The sequence below is a fragment of the Astatotilapia calliptera genome, chromosome 20, assembly GCF_964374335.1.
Source record: "Astatotilapia calliptera chromosome 20, fAstCal68.1, whole genome shotgun sequence".
NCBI lineage: Eukaryota > Metazoa > Chordata > Actinopteri > Cichliformes > Cichlidae > Astatotilapia > Astatotilapia calliptera.
In genome coordinates this window covers 4,185,510-4,210,197 of record NC_137441.1, presented here as the reverse complement: position 1 = coordinate 4,210,197, position 24,688 = coordinate 4,185,510, and the positions used below count along the sequence as shown (strand labels likewise).

The following is a 24,688-nucleotide window of genomic DNA, read 5'->3' as shown; positions in this document are numbered from 1 at the left end:
ATTTAGACTGAGAGATGTACAAACTGCACAGAGCTGTCTCTGTGATAATACAACTCATATATACTGTACATATTATGTGTGTGATTGTGCTTCTATTAATCGTACTGGTGCATCATTCTGTTAACACAGCCACCTTATTATAGGAACCAAAAATAAATCTCCATAATGTAGGTCCCTGTGTCAGACAGATACCTTCTCCAGCTGTTGTTGGATTTTACTGTATCTGCTCTTCTGGTAAAAAAATGTTTTTGGCCTGTGTGGCTAGTTTCACAGTTTATTATGACTCGCACATCTGGACATCGGTGAGGGTTAAAGGGGGATGTCGTTGCATTGATAGGTGTGTTGAAGCTGACACAGTTCAGGTAACTAAACTGGACCTCTCCACCATGTTTGTTGTGCTGGTGTCTTGTAGAATTTTAATAGAAATAGGTAACAGCTGCTTGGGCTGCTGTGTGGTAAAACCATCAAAACAATGAGTGAAGTTCCACAGTCTCTCTCTGCACTCTTAAATATAAGAAATGTAGCTTGCTAACATAGCTTGCTAGCCTCAGCTCATGACGTTGCACCTTCTTATCCTAACAAGGTCACTTCTGGCACTAAAAATCCTCTGATGTGATGGAGACACAACAGTGTTTGCATGTGTGTCTCACCATGAGTTTCGTTGGAGTGACTGAACCATCCAAACTTCCCTCTCTTCTTATCAGCCAGATCGCCCAGAGATGGCCCTGAGAGAGAAAAACATTTATTATTAAAATAAGCAGCTTAAAATGAAATACAGAGAGAGCGCCAGCCTCGTGTGGCAGCCAAGCCAAACACAAAACGAACTTTTTGACAATGACTTCAAACCAAATCAAATGAATTCAAAGTTATTGCTACGAGCAAAAATAAGAAAATATCAAGAATTCCCAAAGTAATGTGTTAAGAAATAAATATATATTCGTAGTGCTTATTTTCTGTTTATATTGTTTTACAGTCAGGCGAAATGTGGATATTTTCTCTGACACAAATGTTATTTAATGTTGAAACTTACAATCAAACCAAGCAACCAAACAAAAGGCTTAACAAGCATCTACCTTACATCACATTTCTGGCTCGTTTGGTTTCTGCTGTTGTGCTTGAGATAAAGACACAAGCAGAGAAACTGATGGTTTGGAGAGCAGGATACAGAAAACAGTTTCCATCTAACAGCTCAGTGGAGGTTTGAAACAACCTGCTAAAAAACACAGGGAGCTGCCATATTTAAAGCCACTGTACTGTATTTGGGCTCCTGCAGCTCCTCTGATTGGACTCAGTCATCTAAACGATTTGTGTGAAAATGACCATTAAAATAAGACAGCTGAGGCAGTTTCTGCATAGTGATTAGGATGCCACATGTTCCAAGGTATCCTAGGTCCTTTTCTGGCTTGAGGCCCAGAGCTGCTGGAAGAGGGCCTTAGGTGGGGACACCTGGGTTACTTTGGTGAGACCGCCCCCTCCCCCCTGACTCCAGACAAGCAGAGATGGATAATAATATGATCACAACTAATGTTTGGGACCAAATGTCACACTGGAGACCTAAAGGAGCCAATCTGAGTAAAGAAACCCACGACAGTCCACCAAGAAGAAACCATAGTGTGCCCAAGCCTTACGTGGGTTTCCGTCCTCGTCCAGTTCATCCATGTCCTCAGCCTGAGTGATCCAGTCCATGTACCCACACAGATCCTCCTCCATCTGCTGCTTCTCTCGCAACTTCTGGAAATCTCCACGAGCCTTTGCCTTCTCCCTCTCCTTACTGAACTCTCTGCAGCATCCACAACGATTCAGACATTTAAAACTCCTCAAAAATCATCATCACGGGAAGAAGTGTTCAGATGCTTCACTTAAGCAGATATTGAACAATGATGAGTGTTGAGAACATAAAATATTACCACTGCTATTACAAGTTAGGCCTGTATTCATAATCGGGGCTAAAAATATATTTAAGATAAGATGTGCTTAAACTTATTTGAACTATATCAGAAACTTCAGCTGTTTAACCCTGAATAATGCCTCAGATAAGAATGAGGTTTTTACACTATTAAATGCATCTAAAGTGTCCTTTTATTTGCCTAAGTACATATATATATACACACATATATATATATACACACACACACACACACATATATATATATATATATATATATATATATATATATATATATATATATATATATATATAAAAATGTGAACAGCTTTTGTGTTTGGAGATGACCGACCCGCTGAGGACTCCCAGAACGAGGTTGAGAACAAAGAAGGAGCCAAAAATCACCAAGCTAACAAAATACACCCACGGCAGCTCAAACCCAATGGCATCGTTCATCTGTGCACAGACACAACAGAAAGAGAGAAAACACAATGAAAAGTGAGCACCTCTTATGTTTTTGGACAGGCTGGTAAACATGACACCACAATGCATTTTACCCAGTACAGCACGTCAGTCCATCCCTCCATGGTGATGCACTGGAACACGGTCAACATGGCGAAGAAGAAGTTGTCGAAATTTGTGATTCCTCCATTGGGACCAGCCCACCTTCCCCGACACTCTGAGCCATTTATGATGCACTGACGGCCATGACCAGCAAACGCACACGGCACCGGGTCATCCTCCACATAATTATCTGAGGAATATTCCATTTAAATTCAGTTTTATTTTTATATCCCCAAATCACAAGAACAGTCACCTCAAGGCGATTTGTATTTAAGGTAAAGACCCTACAAGAGCAGAGAGAAAGCCCCAAAATCTAATCGACCCCTTCTGAGAAACCACTTGGCAACAGTGAGAAGAAGAACTAAGTTTTAACAGGAAGAACGTTTTAGCTTCTACAGTCATCAAAAAATAAGCAGGATCTGTGTGAATGTGTCCTGCATTGTGTGTTCGATCATACCGGTTCCTATATAGTAGCAGGTCCTGTGCATGCGTCCGATGAAGAGCTCCAGACCGATGATGGCATAGATGATGATGACGAAGAGAACCAGCAGAGCAATGTGAAGCAAAGGAACCATCGCCTTCATGATGGAGTTCAACACAATCTGCAGACCTGACAGACACACACAGCTGAACATGTGGACAACCATTGACCATGCACACAGTGAGTCCACGCCAAAGTCTAGGAAACTTACTGGGGACTCCAGAAACCAGTCTGAGGGGCCGCAGGACTCTGAAGGCTCTTAGAGCTTTGACATCCAGACCTCCAGGTTTCCCAGGCATGTGATGGGTTGTTGCTTGCTCGCCACTTGACTTATGAGTCATTGTCTCCAGGACAACACTGAACAAGCTGTGCGGAAAACATCAGAAGAAGAAAAGGAACATCAACCTTTATGATCTAGCTCATTGAAATGTGGGCTTCAGTTGATCTCAGTTAGACCAACATCTGAGTTTGACCAGTATACCTTGAACATCACACAAGTGTTGTTTCCAGCAGCTGCAGAAAACAATGATGTCATTCATGTATATATATATATATATATATATATATATATATATATATATATATATATATATATATATATATATATATATATATATATATATATATATATATATATATATATAAAAAACAACCAGATGACACCATTCAACTCCCCCAGAGCTCGTCCCATCAGCCTTTTGAACATTGCAGGTCTATCTTTCAGGCCAAATAGCATAACCTTAAATTGAAAGAGGTCCAGATAAAGGGAGTTATCGTGCTCACCTCAGGGTTCATTTTCACCTGTAACCTCTATAGACAAGACAGCAGCAGCACTATCCTGTAGTTCTCGTATTGCCTAAATACGTGCAGTCCATCAAACGTCTGTCACAGAAGCTGATCAGGTGGCAGGAAGTTAGGTGGACGTTCACCTTTTTCCAGCAGAGAGAAGCCTCAGACTGGGTGAACCATGACCCATTAATCATCATGTGATAAACAATTGCAGACATACTGTACGGACAAAGATTATTTCTGAAACTGTGCTATTAAACTCCACTGGAAGGACTGAAAATGCTTAAGTTTGGATCCAACCTTCAGTCCAGGAGGTGGGGAGTGCCATCCTGCTGCTTCACACACGGCTGCAAAACACCACCTGTGCCTGTTGGAGGCCCAGTCTGATAAAGCCACTCCATCTACGGTCCCTCAAGCTGGAGGGAAGAGAGACTCTGCAGTTTGTGATTCTGCATTAAAATGATCACAAACTGGAACAGGAGGAAACCCCAAATAAGAATGTCTGACCACACAAACAGATTAGATCAAGATGTCGCTTATTTCCTACTGAGGCAGATTAATTACTTCCTGAGTAAACAGAGTAAAAAAAATATTAAAGCTATGAACCTGCGATAACCCCCCTTAACCTCCCCTGGGATCCTTCAACACATTTAGACTCGCTGAAATCCACGATCTTTCTACAGCTATCAATAAAACATCCAATGAAAACTGCCTTTAAAGTAAATCCAGCTTCAGAGACAGAACACAAATCAAACACTGAACTCCTACAAGAACTCCTGAGTGTCCCACATATAGCATCCTGACTGTAAAGTGGAACATAGCTTCCTCAGGCTGTGTTACCATGACAACAGGGTTTATCATCATCATCATCACCATTATCAGCCTGAGGACATCCAGTCGCATCAGCGTCCTGCAACAAGGACACGAAATAACAAAGAGAACCAAGGTTAGGACCTGCAGGACTGAGTGTGATCTCAGTCAGCGACTGATCGGAGGAAATGACTCAGAGCTGCTGCCAACCTGTTAAACTACTGGGCTGTATTTACCATATGTAATAATAACTATTCAAAAATCAGTAATCTAAGTCAGCCATTTCTTTTGGCTTGTAGAAAGGCAGAATATATGCTGCAGATTTTACAGATACTGCACAATAAAATTTGATTCAACATGATGCAACACAGCAAAATTTGCAGCAAATCTTCCATCTTTCTACCCATCCTCTATCATCGTGTGAGAGGTGTGGCACCCTGGATGATACCCACAAAGCAGGGCCCGTGCATCTGGTGGATTCAAACCCAGGACCCTCAGCTCTGGGCAAAATCATCAGCAACTAAAATGACAACACATCACTCAGATGTCTAAGAAGAACCATCTCTGCAGCTCTGGAGTACCAGAGGTTCAGGGTTAAACAGCGTGTTCCTGCAACGCATCAGGCTGCTTAGGTTTCCTGGATGAGTTCAGTCCACTGTGTAGAAATCAGAGGTCAAAAGACAGAACCTGCAAACTGAGTGAAACTATGACATCACCGCTGGGCCTGAGCCTGATTTACTGAAAGTCTTCTGCAGTCAGATCAGATCTACTGCTGCAACATGCAGAGAGCAACAAAGAAAAGGATCCCAGAACACGGGGAACCAACAGATCCTAAAAGCCTACGGTGAGAACCATCTTTTGACTTGCTTACCCAACTATGACGATGACAAAGTCGAGCAAGTTCCAGCCGTTGCGGATGTAGGAGCTGGGGTGCATCACCAGACCGTAGGCCAGGATCTTTAGGAAGGTCTCCACGGTGAAGATGATGAGGAAGACATACTCCACTTGTTCCTGAAACACATAATATGTTCCATGTCTGTGTGCGTAACCCGGTAAACGTGGACGTGAAGAATTTGTGAGTATTTCGGAGAATTACCAATCTGTCCTCATCTCTGACACACACACACACACACACACACACACACACACACACACACACACACACACACACACACACTGGTCTTCCTACACTTATGAGGATCATTATCAAATGGAGGCATTATCGTTCAAATTGTTCGATATAAGCTCAAGTCCTACCTGACCTTCAGCCCAAAACTTAAAATCTTAACCCACCAACAGTCACAAAAAAAGCTACTTTCAGCTGGTCCCTTATTCACACGACATCGCCACAGTGGGCAGATCCACGTGTTTGATGTGGCAGATGTTTTAAACCCCTCCTCACGCAACCCCAAAGGATTTATTTCTCCACCAGCGGATGTGTAAACCACTACACTCTTGAGCCTCCGACAGCCACAATATCACACAAATGACCTTCACTTTAAGACCTGTCCTCACAAAGAAACACAAACACACTTATGTACAGGGCTCATTTTTTTTCTGCTGGCAGTTATCAACTCTAAATCTCTCTTAAACACACACAAAATGTTTTCATTTCAAATACATGTTTGACTGTATTACTTCCTCATTATTTACTTTGTAGCGACAGGCGAGAGGAAGCATTTTCATGCTTCACTAGTTGTAGACAGTATCTGTGACATAGTATAAATAACCCAGTTTTTATGACAAAAATAATAACAAATCCACATCTAGGTTCTGAAAGCATTTAACAAATGCGTTCAAATATCATCAGTAAGTTTCAGTTGTTAGCAAACCAACCCAGTACCGCAGCAAAGCGTGCAATAGACACGGGACACCACTGAGTCCATTTCATGCTTTGCCTCTCCAAAACATGAAATGAATGCAGAAATTGCATTACCAGCAGGGGGAGATAATATATTTAAAGCCACAAAGTTGGTAGTGAGCAAAAAACGTATGAAGTATATTCCAGGGTCCTTAATTGCAGGAAACGATTAAGCTGAGGCACCTAAAACATATATAGATGTAAATTGTTAATAATGCTGTTTAAAGGGTTTCCCGCGGTTTTCCCTTTCATGCTGCTTGTGTAAATCTGTGGAGACGCTTTGCTTCTCCAAAACGGTGGACCGGTGTCTATTACATGCTCTGTTGTGATATTAGGTTGAGCCTATTTCCACTTTCAGAAGCTACAAAACAATAATAAATAATAATAATGTTGTAGCTGAACAGCTAAGCAACAAACTGAAAATAAAAAGCAGCAGAGTGCTGTTGCAGATTCAGCCAGTAATCCTCTGCAGGTTTATCTCTACCACAGACCACTGAACATTAAACTCTGTTTCCACAGTGGATCCATAAATATCAGCCTGAGCTCCTTTCACGCCGCTTGGCTAAACATGTAGTTACTGTGATTTGTGTTTGTCGAAATAGGCAGAGATGTCACTTCAGCACAAAGTGGCTGCCTGAACAGCGAGTACAGTTCAACTGTAAGTGAAGATCGAGAGATGCAGACATAAAGAGGAGAGTGAGGAGAAGCCGAACCATCAGAGCAGAAACTCCTCAGATCTGATCACAAACCTGTCAGTCATCTACTGCATCAGCATCCATGACCTATGACTTCTACCACAGGAGCAACACACAAAGTGGAGCTGAATCTGCAATCAGTGCACAAACCACGGAGCAACTTCTGGGGCAAAAACACACTCAACACAAAAAAAGTAGAGTCAGTATTTACGAAAGAGCACAGTGACAGGACTGCGTGAAAGGAAACCCAGAGACCTTTTTTTCTACTGACACTGTTGCATGTGTATTTCTGGACGTAGGTCCTGTCTCAAAGTGCAAAATATAGGGAGGAGAAATAAATAATGAAAACTAATTTAATAATATTTGCAAAACACAATTTATTGCAAATTTCTCATTAAAAAAAACACAAATTTTTTGCTTAATCACAACAACAACAACAACAACAACAACAACAACAACAACAACAACAACAACAATAATAATAACAATAATAACAATAATAACAATAATAATGATGATGATAGATTGACTCTGCCTGTGTTTAGAAAACAGTGCAACTTTTGTAAATCACCAATGAACCTAATAACTGAGCACTGTTCGTGTATTGCGCTTGCACGCTGTTTTCCCCGTGTATTAAATCAAATGCCAAAAACTGAAGTTCTTCTAATGGCCACTTGAGGCTGTCTCTAAAAGTCAGTCCATGTCCGTAGTCTCCGAATTCAGCCATGGAAAGAAATACGTTTAGAACCTGCAACAAAAATACCTCTAAAGCGAACGACCAAGCAAACACATAACAAACATATAGCAGGTGTTTTTGAAACTCATCTGTTTGGATTTTCTGACAGGTGTGTAGATATAAGCAACTTTAGTATCTTATATCTGCTAAACTGGACCTCTGAACTGTGTTTATGAAAAAACCCCTGCATGTACTTGTGTCATATGCAGCTCATCCAAGTAGTTTTATTTCAGTTTTGGTGAAAAGTGTTATCATTGGAAGGTTATGTATTTCTGTGCATTGCACCCATATAGTTTATGGATGCTGCTTCTATCCAAGCTTGCGTGATTGGTTGATTGCTTAGCAGTCCTCCCTGTAGTCCAAATATGGTAAATCCTTCTTTGGAGCTTAGATTTAGCATGTCATGCATTTCACTTTCATTCCCACCACAGAGACTGACCGAGGAGAACTTAGCTTAGCTTAGCATGAAGACTAGAACCAGAGGGAAAGCACAGTACAGCTCCAGGAAACTAATAAATATCACCAAGTCCAAACTTCCATGTTTCTGTTTGATGTGAGACTACAAGGTCTCTATGGTTGATCATGACATGAGAAATTTTAACTACCTGAGTCCACTGTGTTTGTGACTGTGTGTCTTATCTCACCAGATCATGGTTGGTGGAGTTGGAGTCATCCTCAGGAAATGGTTTGGAAACTCCCAGGGCGACACAGTTTGCAAAGATGGCCAACAGGATGAAGATGTCAAATGGCCTGAGTTACATTCAGGAAACAACTAAAAACAAGCTTTGTTTTTGACACGAGGACTCAATTTTAACCACTCCATGACATTTTCGCAGACCTATAAATCATGTAACATCATCGGCATTACATGAGATTTTCTCCTGTCACCTGCTGGCTCTGGAGATATATTAAGGAGGACCTGTTCTGCAGATGTCCAGCTCTATATTTCAATTCTAGGACTCTAACAAAGTACTTTTGGATGAGTATAATTATATATTAGCCCTTTATGCAGCCCAATTATACCCCGAAATTCTGTGCAGTTAAAATAATCTATTAATATATATATTTTGTTTGTGTCATTGATTATAAACTGACACTCGACAATAATCTATCCAATAAAAGAAAAAAGAAAAAAGAACATTTAAGCAGCATTATAAGTATATGGCAGAAAATAACATTTAAAAAAGCAATAAAGTCATTTTTAACCTGGGACTAATTAACCTCTCCTTACGGTCACAGTAAAGGATACTTCCACTCAACAATATGGAGCGCAGCCCGTCTGATTGGGTTGTTGAGTTTCAGACAATATAATGCCCGGGGAGCACGCTGGACCTGATTAGTGCCCTGCACCTGAGGAGGAAGTGACATCAAGCATGTCATCAATAGCATCATCAACATTGGTAACTCTTTTATTGTCTTTTATTTTGCCTTTCCAAAAAGGGTTCAGGTCAGCAGCTCCATATTATAACTGAAAACCTGCCGTCAGACCTTCCACCTGCGTGTTTAGCGTGTTTTCTCACCTGTTTCTTAGCGTGTTGTCCTCTTTTTCTCTGCGTTCCTGTTGAACTTGTGGTCGAGTGAAGCGTGTCTGTTCTTGTCATCCTCACACCTCCTTCGTCCTCTCCATCCAGCTCTTGATCCCACTCCGCATTACTCTCCTCACCTCCTCCTTCTTCTCTGTCCCCTCTTCCATCCACCTCTCCTCCCTCCTCCTCTTCCTCACCTTCGCCCCCTCCTTCCTCCCCATCCACAGCTTTGGCGTAGCCATTACGACCAGAACCTGGAAACGCAAGAAATGCACAGAAAAATGTCAAAACCTACAAGACTTTTCCAGTTTTAGCCTATCCATCGATAAATCCGTCAATAACCCATCCATCCATTTTCTTCCATATATCCTGGCTGGATCACAGGGGCAGCAGCCCAAGCAGAGAGGTCCAGACCTCCCTCTCCCAGGTCACCTCCTCTAGCTTATCCAGGGGAACACCGAGGCGTTCCCAGACTGACAGATATGAGAGCGATATTGATATAAACTCCTTCAGTTAGGACATGCCTTGAACAACTCACTCAGGAGGCACTCAGGAGGTGCCCTAAACAGATGCTCGAACCAGCTCAACTGCCTTCTTTTGACAAGGAGTAGCGCCTCTACTCTGAGCCCCTCTCAAATGACTGAACTCCTCACCCTATCTCTAAGACCCAACCATTTTTCGATCAGCGATGTTCAGTCACTGCCCAGAGCTCGTGCCCACAGGTGAGAGGAAGATGAAGATCGACTGGTAAATTGAGAGCTTTGCTTGTGTGCTCAGCTCTCTCTTCACCACGACAGACCTTTGTAGCTTCCGCATCACGGCAGACGCTGACTGCATATTTTTTATCCAGTGTATTTGGATAACATTGTCTCTCAGCCTCACATAAAACTGCAGAAGAAGAACCAGAATCTAGTATTTGCTGCTGATCTTCATGTCATAATAATATCCACTTGTTACGTCTGTTATCATTAGCCATTTCCAGGTCCAACTACTCTTTCAGTTCTCAAAATCAAGCAGGCACTGAGGCACAAAAAAAAGACTTTTAATTTAGTTCAATTTAGTTCTTTTTATATAGCTCCAAATCACAACAACACCTCAGACAAAAGAACCCAAGAACAAAACTCCCAAACACAAGTTAAGTTAAGTGTAACATAGTGTTTGCTGTGCAGTGCAGCGAAAAGTTCTCAGAGCTTTACATCGAAGAAATCAAACAGCCTCTCCATAATATAATAACATATACATAATATAGGCATAATATACAAGAACCAACTCGACAGGAAAAGACTCAGCTGCACATCTGCACCTAAAGGTCAAAGGTCCCCCTTTCGTGGATTCCAGTGTTTACATTTTTGACAGAGAAGACAGATGGTTTGAAAGAGGAGTTAGGTCGGGCCTTTGGATGTGTCATATGTATGTGTATTTAACTCCAGGTGTTTGTGGCCATGAACCAGTCTGTCTGTAACACACGTGTGATTTTTCCTTTTCTTCTGACCTCGCTACAAGGTCAAAGAGGAGAGAAGCGTGACACGGAGAAAAGAAATTAGGTAAAATGAACCGTGAGGAAGAGAAGGAGAGAGATGTGATAGAATCCAGAGGAGGTGAAAAAAAGAAATTATAGTGAACAGCTGCGACCTAGATCTGTGTGTGTGTGTGTGTGTGTGTGTGTGTGTGTGTGTGTGTGTGTGTGTGTGTGTGTGTGTGATGTAGGCTGGGATTGATGTGTTGGTACCTGAACACACACGCACACACAGACGTGTTTGTCTTAATATACCTAAGAGGACCTCAACACTGAACCCTGAAACCAAGTCAAACCCTGAAGCAGACGTAAATGTCCTCAAAGGGTAGGAACATCCACAGGTCCTCACAATGATAGCAAAACAAGGACACACACACACAGATCTACCTCTCTCCATTTAGTCCTTTCCTAGAGTTCCTGTATTTCCCAGTAGAGTGGGACTGATGGATGCCTTCATGGTCAGTGGGAAAAAACGCCCTCACACGTATTAAGCATCAAACAGTTTATTTGTGCAGCGTTGTCTAAACATGTTTCTTATATTTTGTGGGTGAAGATGAATATTTGTGTTATTATTGTAATTTGTTATTATGGTTTTGTAGAATATAGTATAATAATATATTATTATTTGTTGTTTGTTTTTATAGAGCCTGTGTGGTGGAAAACCTCTATACAAAAGAAAAAAATATATACTAATCTCAGTCCCAATTTTATTATTTTCTCATAAGGCTTACTTTAATCTGTACGGAGGCAGCGTATACTGTAAGTATATATCACAGAGATATTATTTATATTGACTGTGAAAGGACATATTGACAGTGCTCACCAGACAAAGAAAGGCTGTCCAGTGTGGTTGGAGTGGTAGAGAGGACAAAAGGGACACATTTACAAAAATTGCTGATCAAAAGCAAATTTAAAACAAAGTCAAAACAAGCAAAAACCAACGTTAGACCAATGCTTACTGGGCAGCTGGGTAGCAAACAACCATAGCACAACCAAGAACATCTAGAACCATCAATTAACCGGTGTTGAGAATTTCATGCAAAAATAATACGACTCAGTTTCCCAACACAAACAGTTTTTCAAAACAATACGTTTCTCAACTCAGCTTTTATTCCTGTTAATAAACTTTAAAAAATAACTATAAAACAGAAGGTCTGTTTATTTATGAGCCCCCTGAGGTCTAAGTCATTATATGCGCCAACTCTAACACTAGTCCTATTATGCACTTCAAGACAGCAGCACCAGCTATTGCTATCAAGTGATGCTTTGCAATATCAAACTAAAACAAATACCTGAATCCCAAATATCTACTGATATGATCTGAAATACAACACTAAATATGAATCTGAATGTTGTTGTTTTTGTTTGTATTATTGTACATAGTTTAACAGAGTCATTATCTAATTATAAAATATCTGAAAAGCTCATTAAATGCCAGCTTAGTAACATGGTAAAGGAAACCTGGAAAGTGTTCCTGATATGAAATGTGCACTGAAGAAAGGAGAATTATGGTCCTCATCAGAGTTAAAGAGGATGTTAGGTGTAAGACGGGTCTATTTTATGATGGACAGATAATTTCTGTACGAGTCCTTTGATTTCATTAACAGGTGATGCCATCCTGCTTGCAATACTGTAAAGAAGCATTTCTGCTGTACACATTTTAAAGCAGAATCGTGGTTTACTTCGTATTATTACACTTTGCTTTTGTTTTTATTTTGCAAGAGTTCAGAAAAGTCCTGTTAAGCATTTTCGCTGTAGAGACCTTTGATTCCTATAGCAGATCTGCGTAGTTACTAGAAAAACTTCTCACCGATGCATTTGGTCATATTCTGCTCTGAGCTGCATCAACGTATGATGACAAGTTTTTATGTTTTAGGAAAATAAAAGGACTCAATTGAAGAGCTGGTGAAGCTGCTTCACCCGCAGGACAACAAGAACCATCCAATTATCCCCGAATTATCCCGAGTCAGCTTGCATCATCGAGAGGACAGTGAGTGTGTGTTCAGGTACTTGTGTCTTTGTGGGGACCAATCCGATTTTACTTATATTTGTGAGGACGCTGTAGCCAGTCCTTACTTTTAGACAGATGTTAAAAGGTTGAGTGTTCAGACCTGGTTTTATAGTAAAGACCTCACATAGTACAAAACATTTTTTTTAAAGTTAAATGGATCTTTTGGCAACGGATGATGTGAATTTATTGAAATTCTGGACATTTTTTACATACATTTTCTAAAGTAAATTCATAGAGAAGATGAGAATCGTTCTTAAAAAACTGAACGAGTTTCAGGTTGGCATTATTTTAATGATGGTCTTCGCAAACATGTGTGAGTGTGTGTGGTGTAGTGGTACATTCCACGGCTCGCACAGAACTCTCCATCCGCCTTGTTAACTTTCTACTTTTCACTGCCCATTCTCAGTGTGAGTGTGTGTGTTAGTGTGTGTCACGCTACCCTCCAGCCTGGTCCAGCTGGAAGGTCATCAGTTCAGTTAGTGAATGTTGGAGCAGTTTTTTCTTCTTCACTGCTCACAAACACAGTTCTGCAGCAGCAGCCATGCTCAGTTCTCTAGTCAGTCCAGTGAATATTATAATGTTTATTATCTGATAAATCATCCAAGTGCTCAGATCTCCTCCTACAAAACACAAGCTTAACTGTGTTAATTGTGAAAGTAGATTCATTCTTGTTTAATTTCCTTAGAAATTATGCTAAAATGTTTCAAAATAAGCAACATCAACAAAGCTGAGATAGGAGCTATTTATCTTAAATAAAATAAAAGTTATAGAAGAGATATTTTGTTCAGTTTTTACAAATGCTCCTGTGTACTCCTGTTAGCAACATTAAAGCAAAGACTTCACTTAGTTATTTTAAAACACACTGCTGTTGAGATTAAAAAAATAATAATAATGAATTTAGTTAATTTCATGCATTTGATTTACCATGACCATAGTAACCTTTACTCTGTTAGTCTTTCTGGGCTTTTTGTTCTATAATATATACACTATACTTTCTACTATATGAATGAGGAATGGAAAAAAATGACAGCAAGTCTGAATGCTATTGTTGCGATTAAATTGCAGAGCTTGAAAAGCTTTTTGGATCCTTTTTGATGGAACTGATTTCAGGGCGTTACAGACTTTTAAGGACTTACAGATTTGTTGCGAATAACTTTTTTTAAATAAAGCCCTGAGGGTGAGATATTAAAACATGGATTTCTCAGCCTTCAGAAGAAAAAAAAAAAAAGAGTGACATCTGAGAAATCAGACAAGGGTGGATGTGAAAAGATAGCACCCTTCAGGTCAACATCAAGGAGCCATCAGTAACAAATCAGCTGAACTAAAACAACTGAAAGACTCCTGTCAGTGTCTCAGAGTCCAGCTGGATCAGGATGGACCAGCCTACTCGCCTTAAAGGTTACTTGGGGGTTTAAGTCGTGTTAAAATTAACTTTCTTTCATGCGCTCAGAACAAAAGGAGGGATTAACTCTACTGCCACAGCAACAGATGAAGTTATATGGGAAATGCTAATTTCCATGACGACGTTATCAGAAAGTCCGTGAAGAGCATCTTAATTCAGTGAGCAGAGAGCAGAAAGTCTGATCCTCCTATATCAGGATCAGGAGGATTAAACTGAGTCCCTCTTAAAAAGATGGAAGCCACAACCTCCAGTAATTTCATCCCACCTGAGCTCTGAGGTCAGACCTGACAGAGATCTGAGGTTCTGTAGCATCCCTCCATCTGCAGATATAATGGTTTTCATTGTGCAGGAACGCCTACGTCAGTCCGGACTGCACACTTTATGAAGAAAGTAATGAAGAATTTTACAGTTCCCACCTGTTTTCATAACTGTTTACACTGAAAACATCATTAATGGAGTAAAAAACAGATCCAGAGCAGGTGGAGAGTTCAGTAACCATATCCATTCATGCAGAGCTCATGGTTAATTCTTGAAGAACCAAGCTCAGCCAGCAATCGTGACAGCTCAGCTGACCTCAACACCAGCCCACATCAGCTATGCTGGTAACCTTCTGTGCCCTGGGCTACAAAGTAAGCTCAACATAGCCAGGATATCATTCAATTATCTGGTTTCACTTACCCTAAATCAGCCATAAGGCTAAGGGTTAAAACTGATGGCGGTGCTGGTATGGTGAAAACTGGCAGATGTTACAGTGAATGGCTGTCCTAATATTATATCTTAAAATGTGAGAGATTTGAAGGGGAACCAAGACAAAGTGGCTAAAATGAACTCAGAACTGAAATTGATATTTTTGCTCCAGGGGAAAAGATTTGGATCAGGGTGCTTGATCGTAGGGAGTCATCTGATTGTTGGAGTGTTCTCTCTGCTATTGCCTATTATGGTCTTTACCTTTAGCACTTTGATGTGTTTAGTTGAATTGAAAAATTGAGGGTAAGAACACTGAATCACAGACAGTGTGTTGCACTTTTGGAGGAGGATGAGACTGATGCTGGTGACGTAGACCAGCGGTCCCCAACCTTTTTTGCGCCACGGACCAGTTTATGCCCGACAATATTTTCACGGACCGGCCTTTAAGGTGTCGCGGATAAATACAACAAAATAAAACTAGTACCGGTACCGAAAAAAAGAAAATTTATTCATAACACACGTAAAAAGACCCAGGAAAACCGAGTAAATGATAAAAACGCTAACAGAATAACGCTGAAAACCGATAAAAACCCTGAAAACTATACATTTCACACCTGAGCCTCAACTCTCGCGGCCCGGTACCAAACGACTCACGGACCAGTACCGGTCCGAGGCCCGGGGGTTGGGGACCGCTGACATAGGCACACAGATAACAGGTGGCTCAGCCTGGGCAAAGTGCTAAAAATAGTCTGGGACCTGAAAGCAGAAAATCAAAAAATTTGTGAGAAGAAAGGAAGATCTTGAATTTGCTGTCTGGATTAATTAAAGGACTAAATAGCAAACTGCAACGCAAAGGCCTATTTACACATGGTAAATGGACTCCTTCTTATATAGCGCTTTGCTACTCTCCTGGAGCACTCACTGTGCTTTATACAACATGTCACGTTCACTTTCTTCATGGCTAACATTCACACACATTCATACTCCAGCGAATGCATTAGAGAACAGCTTGGGGTTAGTATGTTGCCCAAAGGAGACCTGGCATGCAGACATCCATGGATGGAACCACTAACCTTCCAATCAGGAGATGACCCGTCTACCTCCTGAGCTGCAGCCACACTTTAACTCCAAAACATAGTCACACTCACACACCAGTGAAACAGTCGACAGTGAAAGAAACCACAACATCAGGTGACTGCCTAAGCTGGTACTCATCAATGTTATGAGGCCAGTAAGTTTTCAAAGCAATGTATGGACTTCAAAACAGCTGAGAGTGAAATGCACATCATTTCATTCCTTGCACTTGCAAAGAGGAAAATGCATCCAGTGGTGTTCACCTTGAACTCATTGACCTGCAGTCCGATTCACTGCTGGCAGAGCACTTCAAGCCAATATTTCTGCTGGATTTTTATTCTTCTTTCAGAAAGGACAATTTCTCTATATAAAGAGAGATGCTCAGAAGATGTTAGCTCTCTTTGCATCTATGTTCATTTGTGAATAAAAACAACTTTGAATCTCTTTGAATCTTTCCTCCATTTCAGGCTATTCGTACTACCTCTGACATATTCCATGTTGAATCCACTGTCAATAATGCCTCTTCTATTCATGCCACTGCTGTCCTTGTCTTTATGATTTCTAGAACACCGCCATACATCAGAATATAAATTGCTGCAGATGATATAAAAACCTTATTTTGACTAAAGTGGTCCTTACAGAGACATAATTACAGTTCTTGCTATTTGCCAGGAGGTGAAGTAAGAACTCACCCTGCAGAGTCCTCATGTGCTACTTAAATGGGCACTCATATGGTAATGATATTACCTTTTTAAAACAACTTTAACATCTTTTTAATTGATCTAAAAGGTCCTCGAGGAGAACATCAGTCTCAGAAACACACGATATCGATCATTCCCATATGGAAAAGAAATAGTAAAAACTTACATGATTCACTCATGAAAGTGGCCACTTTCTCATTACTTTCATATATTGTTTTAGTAAGTATCCAAAACATACAAGTTTCATTATATAATTTTTCAAGGGATCTTATATCTGTTTTCACTCTTGTATGCTTTTCATACAAGTTTCACTCAAGACAGATACAAACTTTATAAGATTTATATATATCTTTTCCATATGGGTTGTTAACTGTCATGTGTCCTCAACCATTTAAACTTTATTGGAATATCCTATTGCAGACCTGAGTAACTTTACTGAGCATCCACTGATTGAAAATCTGTCAAAATAAAGATTTACTTTGACCCACTGCTATGTTTTTATGCTGCTTTACGTTTACCTGCAAAAACTAAATTATGTTTGTGAATAAATCAGCTCAAGCTCAAATGAGACTGTTTGTTACTGAGTGTTAATAATATGATGCCCCCGAGGAGAAAACATAAACAAGCAAAAGCCCAAACATTAAAGGAGACATGCTACAAATGCAGGCAGCAGAAACAGACTCATACAAGCAGGAAACACATGCACAGAGAAACAGGTGCTGCTTTAGGATGTTAGATGTCCTCAGTTTGGATGAAGATGGGTGATTCCAAGTCACACATATGTGTGTTATTTTCTATATGGAGCATTATGTCACCAGGTTAGAGCTATTAGAGTCATCCTTCATGGTAACAGCGTAACTCCAGAGATGACCAGCTGATCAATGTTTACCTGAGGCTCTGACAACTCTTTAGGGCTCAATGTGGCACATATGCATATATAAAACTTCACAACATGACATGAAGCAGAGTCATCCTTTTTAAATTGCCATGTTTTGGATTTCAGGGCTACCATATCTGAGATCTGAGGCCTGCCTTGTTAAGAAGACTTGACCACTGTTAGCGTGTCCACACAGATGCACAACTGCATCATATCCAGAAACACAACATAAAGCACAACGATAAACACAATCCAACAGCTTTAGATGCTGCACGGCTGCATCCAAGCAGAACAGATCACTGTAATCCAGTAAAGCTGATCAGGCCACAGCGACGAGGTGGTCCTCTGCCTCCACGATTCACTGCACTTATAACAGTAACATCTACAGCTACACATTCACATACAATGCTCTTTGTGCAAGGAGGAACAGGATGAGCGCTGCCAGAACTACAAAAATAACCTCCAGGATAGCACTGGTGTAAACATTTCTGACCACACAATCATAAACAGACTTCATGAGGGTGGCCTGAGGGCCCAACATCCTTCAGTGGGCCTTGTGCTTGCTGCCCGGCACCGTGGAGCCCGATTGGCACTTGCCATAGAAGGCCACGGGCACAGTGCTTTTCACCCTATGCCGCAGTCTAGGACCAGTTTCTTCTCCACTAACCCCCCTCCCCCTCCTACCACGAGTCACATGGCACATCTATGACATATTCTTTACACCTCAGTGGACAGCGCAGTTTCCCCAATGAGTGATGTTCCACACAGTAAGCAGAAAACACCCCTTTGAAGTTAAGCATTAAAAGCACTCTGTCTGGTTCCTGAGCCTGGATTACAAACCAGACACAGTAAAAAAAACACAAAGACCAGACCTTAAAGAGCTGCAGACCCACAGGTTGATTCTACTGCAAATCTGTTTTTTAGATCAGAGATCAAGTTCATCTCATTTCATCAGAGAGAAACTGTGAGGCTGAAAAAATGATTCAGTATATCTGGTTTTCTTTCATCATCACCTGACTGACAAACTCAGGTTCAGGCACCCAGAGCGACCAGAACTTGTGATGCAAACAACTTGCTGTTGAAAAATCAATAAAAGGAAATGAAATTAATTAAGCACAAAGAGACTGAAAATAAGCACATAAAGGCCACAGGTAAAAGCACGACAACTGTGAAATGACCACAAAAGATTAAAACGTGGACAAACATTTAGCGTGAGGATCGTGTTCTCCAGAAAGTGAAGATATCAAAGCTCAAGATCTCCTCGTGCCTTCAACGTGACCTAAATGATCACAGCAGCTTCTAAATCTCTAAGGTGTGCACAGATGTGCTGTATGAAGCTGAAGTTAGTAGAAAAGAAACACAAAGATCACGTATTGGTTTGAATCTCTGCTCTACACTGCAGCATCACACACACACACTCACACACAGGATTTACGGCTGTAGGGAAACAGGACATAATGATAGGAACCATTAGTTCAGGTGATGTGAAGGGAATCAGATGGTAAACTGGACCAGATGTTTCACGTCCCATATTTACTCTTGTGCTGTTTGTTCAAACTTTTTATTTCTATGTTATCAAATGTGCCCATTTAGAAGATTTAAAAATTCTATTCGTGAGTTTCTTTGGAGAGAAAATTTAGTTTTAGTTTCAGATCACTTCTGCATTTCCCATAACTCTGCGGGGAACAAATAAAAGCCAAATGAGCTGTAGTCGATTAATCACACAGCTGTGACCTTCATACAGAAAAGCTGTTCCAGTCTGGCTCCAGCTGAAACACAGAAATCTGAACTTTAACCAAGTGATCCACTGACAGGTTCACTGAGCGCTTACTTCGGTGGTTCTCCTCGTACATCTTCGCTGATGCTCAGCGCCACACACCGATGATCATCGTCAGTCGATCCGAGCTTTCATCAGTTTCCTGCCGGTTCCGTCATCAGCTGCTTTATTCCAAGTCACCAACAATTTATCCGCATTTCGCTGACAAATGCACCTGAAAATTAATCCACCTTTCTTCTGATGCAGCTAAATTTTCCGATTCATCGATCAATTAATTAATTAATCAACCTCCAAATGAAGTTAAAAAGTATGAAGAAAAAAGGATAAATCCAGACATGCAGCGATCGAGGAGGTGAATTCAGCTTCTTTTTAAGCTTCGCTTCACTAATCTGACTCTCTTCATCTATCTGCCCATCGCTCTCTCTCTCTGTCTGTCAGAGGTTCTCTACCTCTCTCTCCCTCCCTCTCTCTCCCAATTGGGGATTAAACAGAAAAAACATCGGTGTTAAAGGGGAGGGCAAATGGAGACGAATTAAAGGCGCAGAGACGGGAGCCTTTATCACAGAACTGATTAAAATGATAAATGTTCTGAGGAAGGTAAAAACCCAAGACCACAAATGTAATCCCTCTGTTTCCTTTTCTTTTCTGGGAGAAAGTATTAGTCATGAACTAAAATCACAGGTCAGTTTTTCAGATTATGTTCCTGCACAGAGTCAAAGAGGAGACGAATAAATACATTATTTATTTTTCTTTCTTTAAACGAAAATCCTGCAGTGGGGCGCAGGTGTGTGTTATTATTAACCCTTAACGTGGCTGTTTGTCCCTTTGGGTTCCAACAATAAAAGTTTATTTTTAGACCACAAGATCAAATTATTATTTCGTTATTATTTAATGGATCACTAAAAAGCTGGAAGCGATGTCTTTTTAACAAGCCTGTACCAGAAACGTTAAAAAAAATGCAATTTTAATTTCAGTTTCAGTGCAGCGTTATATCAGTGGTGTCCTCTAAAAAATGGAAATGGAAGATTTTGTGGAGGACATAGCCGACTGGCCATCGGCCACCAGGTGGGCAGTTTGTGCCGTACTTCAGCTAGAATGGAAAAAAAGACACAAAGGTGGATTTATTCTGTCTTTATGCTGTCAGCTGCCTCTTCTTCTCTCATTCAATCATGAAACTGATCAATGATCAGCTGATCCGCTTTTCTCTCTTGTTTATCGCCCACTTTGCGCCAGAAAGAGGAAACCAGCGGATGTCGCCTTAAACAACAGCAGCACGTTTAAGGTTGATCAGCTGTTGTTAGAATGTATTTAATATTAATTTCTAGGATCAGCTGATGTTTGCTGGAGCCACAGCTGTAAAGCTGCTGGTCATGATGTCAGTTTGGTTATCTGGTGAGAGGGAAACATGAAGATGAAACCAGGAGATGTCCTTACTGGATCATCAGAGCTGTGATGGAGAAACAGGTTTACCTTTTAGGTGACATGAATGAGTTGAAGGGAAGTTATGAACTGTTTCTGAGAGACAAATAAAACCAGGATCCTTTTTTAGGTAGCTGACAGCTGGTAACTGTGCAGGGGCGGCTCTAGCAAAGTGTTGCCAGGGGGCAGGTAGGGCATTAACAGGGAAAGGGGGGCACAAAGAAGTACTTTTCTTTTTATTCTCATTTTAAAATGTCTCGCTTTTAATAAATAATTATCTGAATCTTACAACCAAAGTTTTTATCTGATGTAAAATGTATAGAAATCATACATATACCAGCAAGACTGTACATCACTGTCACAACAGCGTTTCTTTTCATTCAAAGGCTTTATGGTTTTTTCCTATAATACCTGCTGGGCCGGTCTCTAGTCAAAATGCCCGGGCTGATTTTTTGTCCCAGTCCAGCCCTGGTGGAGGACATCTACTCATCGGAAATATGCTTGGGCAGGATACTAACACAGAGTTTCTCAGAGTGTGAATGAGTAAAGCACTTAACCATAGGAGGAAGTGCTTGTATGAATGGGTGAATGTGGCAAGTTTTACTTGGGCTTTGAGCGCTCAGATATTTTAATTGTGAAAATCATTTTCACAATTAAAATGATCCAATTTCTCTAAAAGCTTAAAAGTGTAAAACATAAAAAGCCCAACATTTAACTAAAATTGCACAAATACAACATATCAAATGTTAAAAGGAGTATTTTTATTTTTAACGTTAACATTTTGAATTTGATGCTAGCATAAAGTCTCTACAAAAAGAGAGGGCAGGGCTGCCAATAAAACACATGACCGAGCATCTTCCAAACCCTGAAACTTAATCAGGTTTAAGGTTTAAGGTTATAAAAACGGCAGAGAGGCTCTGTCACGGTTAAAGATGGGAAGAGGTTTAAAGCTCTATAGATTACTACGTGGGCCACTAGGTAAAGAAATTAAGAATCTGGAGATTTCATCATGTAACGTAAATAATATCATTAAAGATTCAGAGAATTCAGAGAAATCTTTATACACCTGGGACAAGACTGCAGACTAATATTAACTGCTGGTGGTCTTTAAAGACAGACTGCTTTGGAAATATCTGCATGTTCTCAGGAGCAGATGTGAAAATCACTGTGAGCAAACAGTTCATTCCTGCATTCACAAGTGCAGATTAAAACTATACAATGCAAAGAAAAAAATCATTAATGTGAAAACAAGCCAATCGGAAATAACTGAAATCATTTTTGGAAATGACTGAAACCTGCGATGAAGAGGAGACACATTATTATCAGAATCCACGTGCACATGGCGCGGGTGGCTTTCATATCTGTGAAGGCACAACTGGCCTCCTGCAGCCCACACCTTTCACCCCACTGAAAATATTTGAAGTGTTATGAAATAAAAATGAATAAAGCAGCTTGGATCCTATGGGGGAGGAACGGGGAAACATTTTTCTTTCAAAACTTTTTTCCACAAAATCAACAGAGTTATTTAAAAAATAAGAAGTGATACAGTTAGTTTGTGTTTTATTCCTGGCATTAAATTTAAAATGAGTATTTATTTGCTTATTTATCAACAGTGGTCTTGGTTTCAGATTTGATATGCTGATATGTTGTATTTGTTCTGCTGTCAGTTAAATGTTTCTGTTTTCAGTGACATTTTACAAATAGTTCTCACATTTTTGGAAACATTTCGTTTGCATTTTGTTTCATGACTAGCAGTGATTACAGTTTACAAGGAAATAATTTCTTTTGCTTTTATAAAACAATCAGCTGGGTTTTCACCAGTAACCCTGATGCAGAGGGTGTTTGGGGCAAGCTGCATGTAAGAAGCTGACAGTGGAGGTAAGATTTCTGTGTAAAGATGCAGTTTTAATGAACATTGTTTAGTTTTAGTGGTTTAAATTCAGTTCAGGAGACAAACATTAACAGTACAAAGATGGCAAACTGTACATTGCACTAGCTGAGACCACATCCTCATTGAGGTTTGACAGTATTTAGCGACAGGTGGCGTCAGCATGAATTGAGGCTGCGGTTTGGGAAAGGCCTCAGAGGAGACTAACAGCGGCAGAGAATGAGTTCAGAGTATACAGAGAAGGATGCAGAGTGCCTCTACCAAAAGCTCTGGAAAAAGTCCTAGAAAACTTTCGAAGAGTTTCAGGACAATATTCAGTAAATACACAATCTAATCTTTGGGTGCAGCAGCTGTCATGCCAGCAGACTTTCAGTGCACAGGAAAACTCTCTGCTGTGTCCTACTGAGGCAAGATGGTTTTCATAGTGGATAACCTCCAGAATACCATTCAATAAATATCATTCTTCAGTTTTAACACTTAACAGCATCTGTTACTCTGGTGACTCTGGGTTCTCTCAGGATGCCCTTGTAGCTTCAGGATCCTACAATGTGCTCAGAGGGAAAAAAATAATAAGATAGGAATACATTTCACTGTCCCACATGGGAAATTTGTCCTGAACAAACAGGCATACACATAGCTGCATTAAAATAATAAAAAATAACAATAAATTAAATAAATAATTAATTATGTTTATGTTTCCCATAAAGCAAACGTTCAAGTGCACAACAATGTGTCCTTTTAAACGGACTCTTTATTTAAAAGTGCAATAGAAGCTGGGAGAAATTAGAGCTGGTAGCAGTTTGTTTCACTGTCCTGGAGGGTAATACTCGTACTCTGAACAAGTCTCTGAATAACTCATAGTCTAAGCTGATTTCTCACATAAAAAGTCGACATGTTCTTCCTAGGAATTTGTCTATATCGTTCTCACTCCCGGGGCGTAGTATACCGACGTTTTGTCACGTCCCGCGGCGTTCCTGATGAACGCAAAGGTGACCTTCCGCGTTGTTACGGTCTGCGCCAGGTTATGGCTGAATTCCAGTGGAATGACGGTCCCGCGGACGTCCCAGCCATGTGTTCCAGCCCTAAACCAAACCTTATCCCTAACCCTAACGTTATTGCTAACCTGAACCAGCAGTTAAATGATGTAAAATAGTGTTTTCCAAAGCGATTTTAAGAAAATGAACGAACATGTGTAGATTGAGTCCAAACGGTTCTCATGTGTTCTACTTAGGAAGTGTTGGGTACCCGAAAGCGTAAAAAAGTTGACGATTTGTCACCTAGCGTAAAATATTAGGCTTAGGGAGTGAGAACGTGTTGAAAAGAAAAAGTTCAAGGCAGGATCGAGTTTAAGTTCAGCCTGTATGGAGAAATTGCCTTTTAGACTTGAGTCACTGTGTCCGATAAGCTTTCTTTATGTCTCACTTTCACCATAACCTCAAGGTCTGTGTCTCCAAATATTCTTTGTACACTAATGGAAACCTGCTCAGACTTTAATGTTGCCTCAGCCTGGATGAGCTGAAACAGAAAAAAACATGGCACCGTCCACATACTTGTGATCGAGACTACAGATGGATGGATGGACAGAAGCTATGTCCCCATCAGATCAGAGATGAGAGGATGCAGGGCAGCGTGTGTGTGTGTGTGTGTGTGTGTGTGTGTGTGTGTGTGTGTCCCTAAGCTTCTATATTAAGCCCCTTATAATCCTCGGTGCTGCTGCTGCTGGACTCAGAGAGGATTTACCTCTTTCTCTCGTTTCACTCGTTTGTTGTTTCTCTCTAAATAAAGGACAGAATAAAAAAAACAGTCTGAACTCAATCCTGAAAGCATTTCGGATATTTACTGTTAAAATCAATCCTTTGGTTCATGCATAATCTTCTTTTCCAAGTCAAACCAAAAAGTGTTAAAAAAAATTAGATTTTTGTGTTTCCAGCCTGTTTTAAATAAAACCCATCACTTTACTGAATGCGTAGCAGCTGGAGCTAAAGATCA

The 24,688-nt window shown here is 40.5% G+C and overlaps 1 protein-coding gene across 1 annotated transcript in view; it reads right to left on the bottom strand.

Annotated features, from left to right (window-relative positions):
• The window catches only part of cacna1fb (calcium channel, voltage-dependent, L type, alpha 1F subunit), a 46,586-nt gene extending 26,396 nt beyond the window's left edge, over positions 1 to 20,190 (bottom strand). The window contains exons 1-11 of the mRNA XM_026153617.2: positions 19,447 to 20,190; positions 9,342 to 9,601; positions 9,071 to 9,171; positions 8,466 to 8,571; positions 5,401 to 5,540; positions 3,142 to 3,296; positions 2,907 to 3,059; positions 2,443 to 2,639; positions 2,238 to 2,341; positions 1,629 to 1,780; positions 651 to 725 (exon numbers count right to left, since the gene is read on the bottom strand). Coding sequence (XP_026009402.2) covers positions 651 to 725; positions 1,629 to 1,780; positions 2,238 to 2,341; positions 2,443 to 2,639; positions 2,907 to 3,059; positions 3,142 to 3,296; positions 5,401 to 5,540; positions 8,466 to 8,571; positions 9,071 to 9,171; positions 9,342 to 9,601; positions 19,447 to 19,468 — 1,465 coding nt within the window. The 5' untranslated portion in view covers positions 19,469 to 20,190. The remainder of the gene's footprint in view (positions 1 to 650; positions 726 to 1,628; positions 1,781 to 2,237; positions 2,342 to 2,442; positions 2,640 to 2,906; positions 3,060 to 3,141; positions 3,297 to 5,400; positions 5,541 to 8,465; positions 8,572 to 9,070; positions 9,172 to 9,341; positions 9,602 to 19,446) is intronic.
• Positions 20,191 to 24,688: the final 4,498 nt, after the last annotated feature.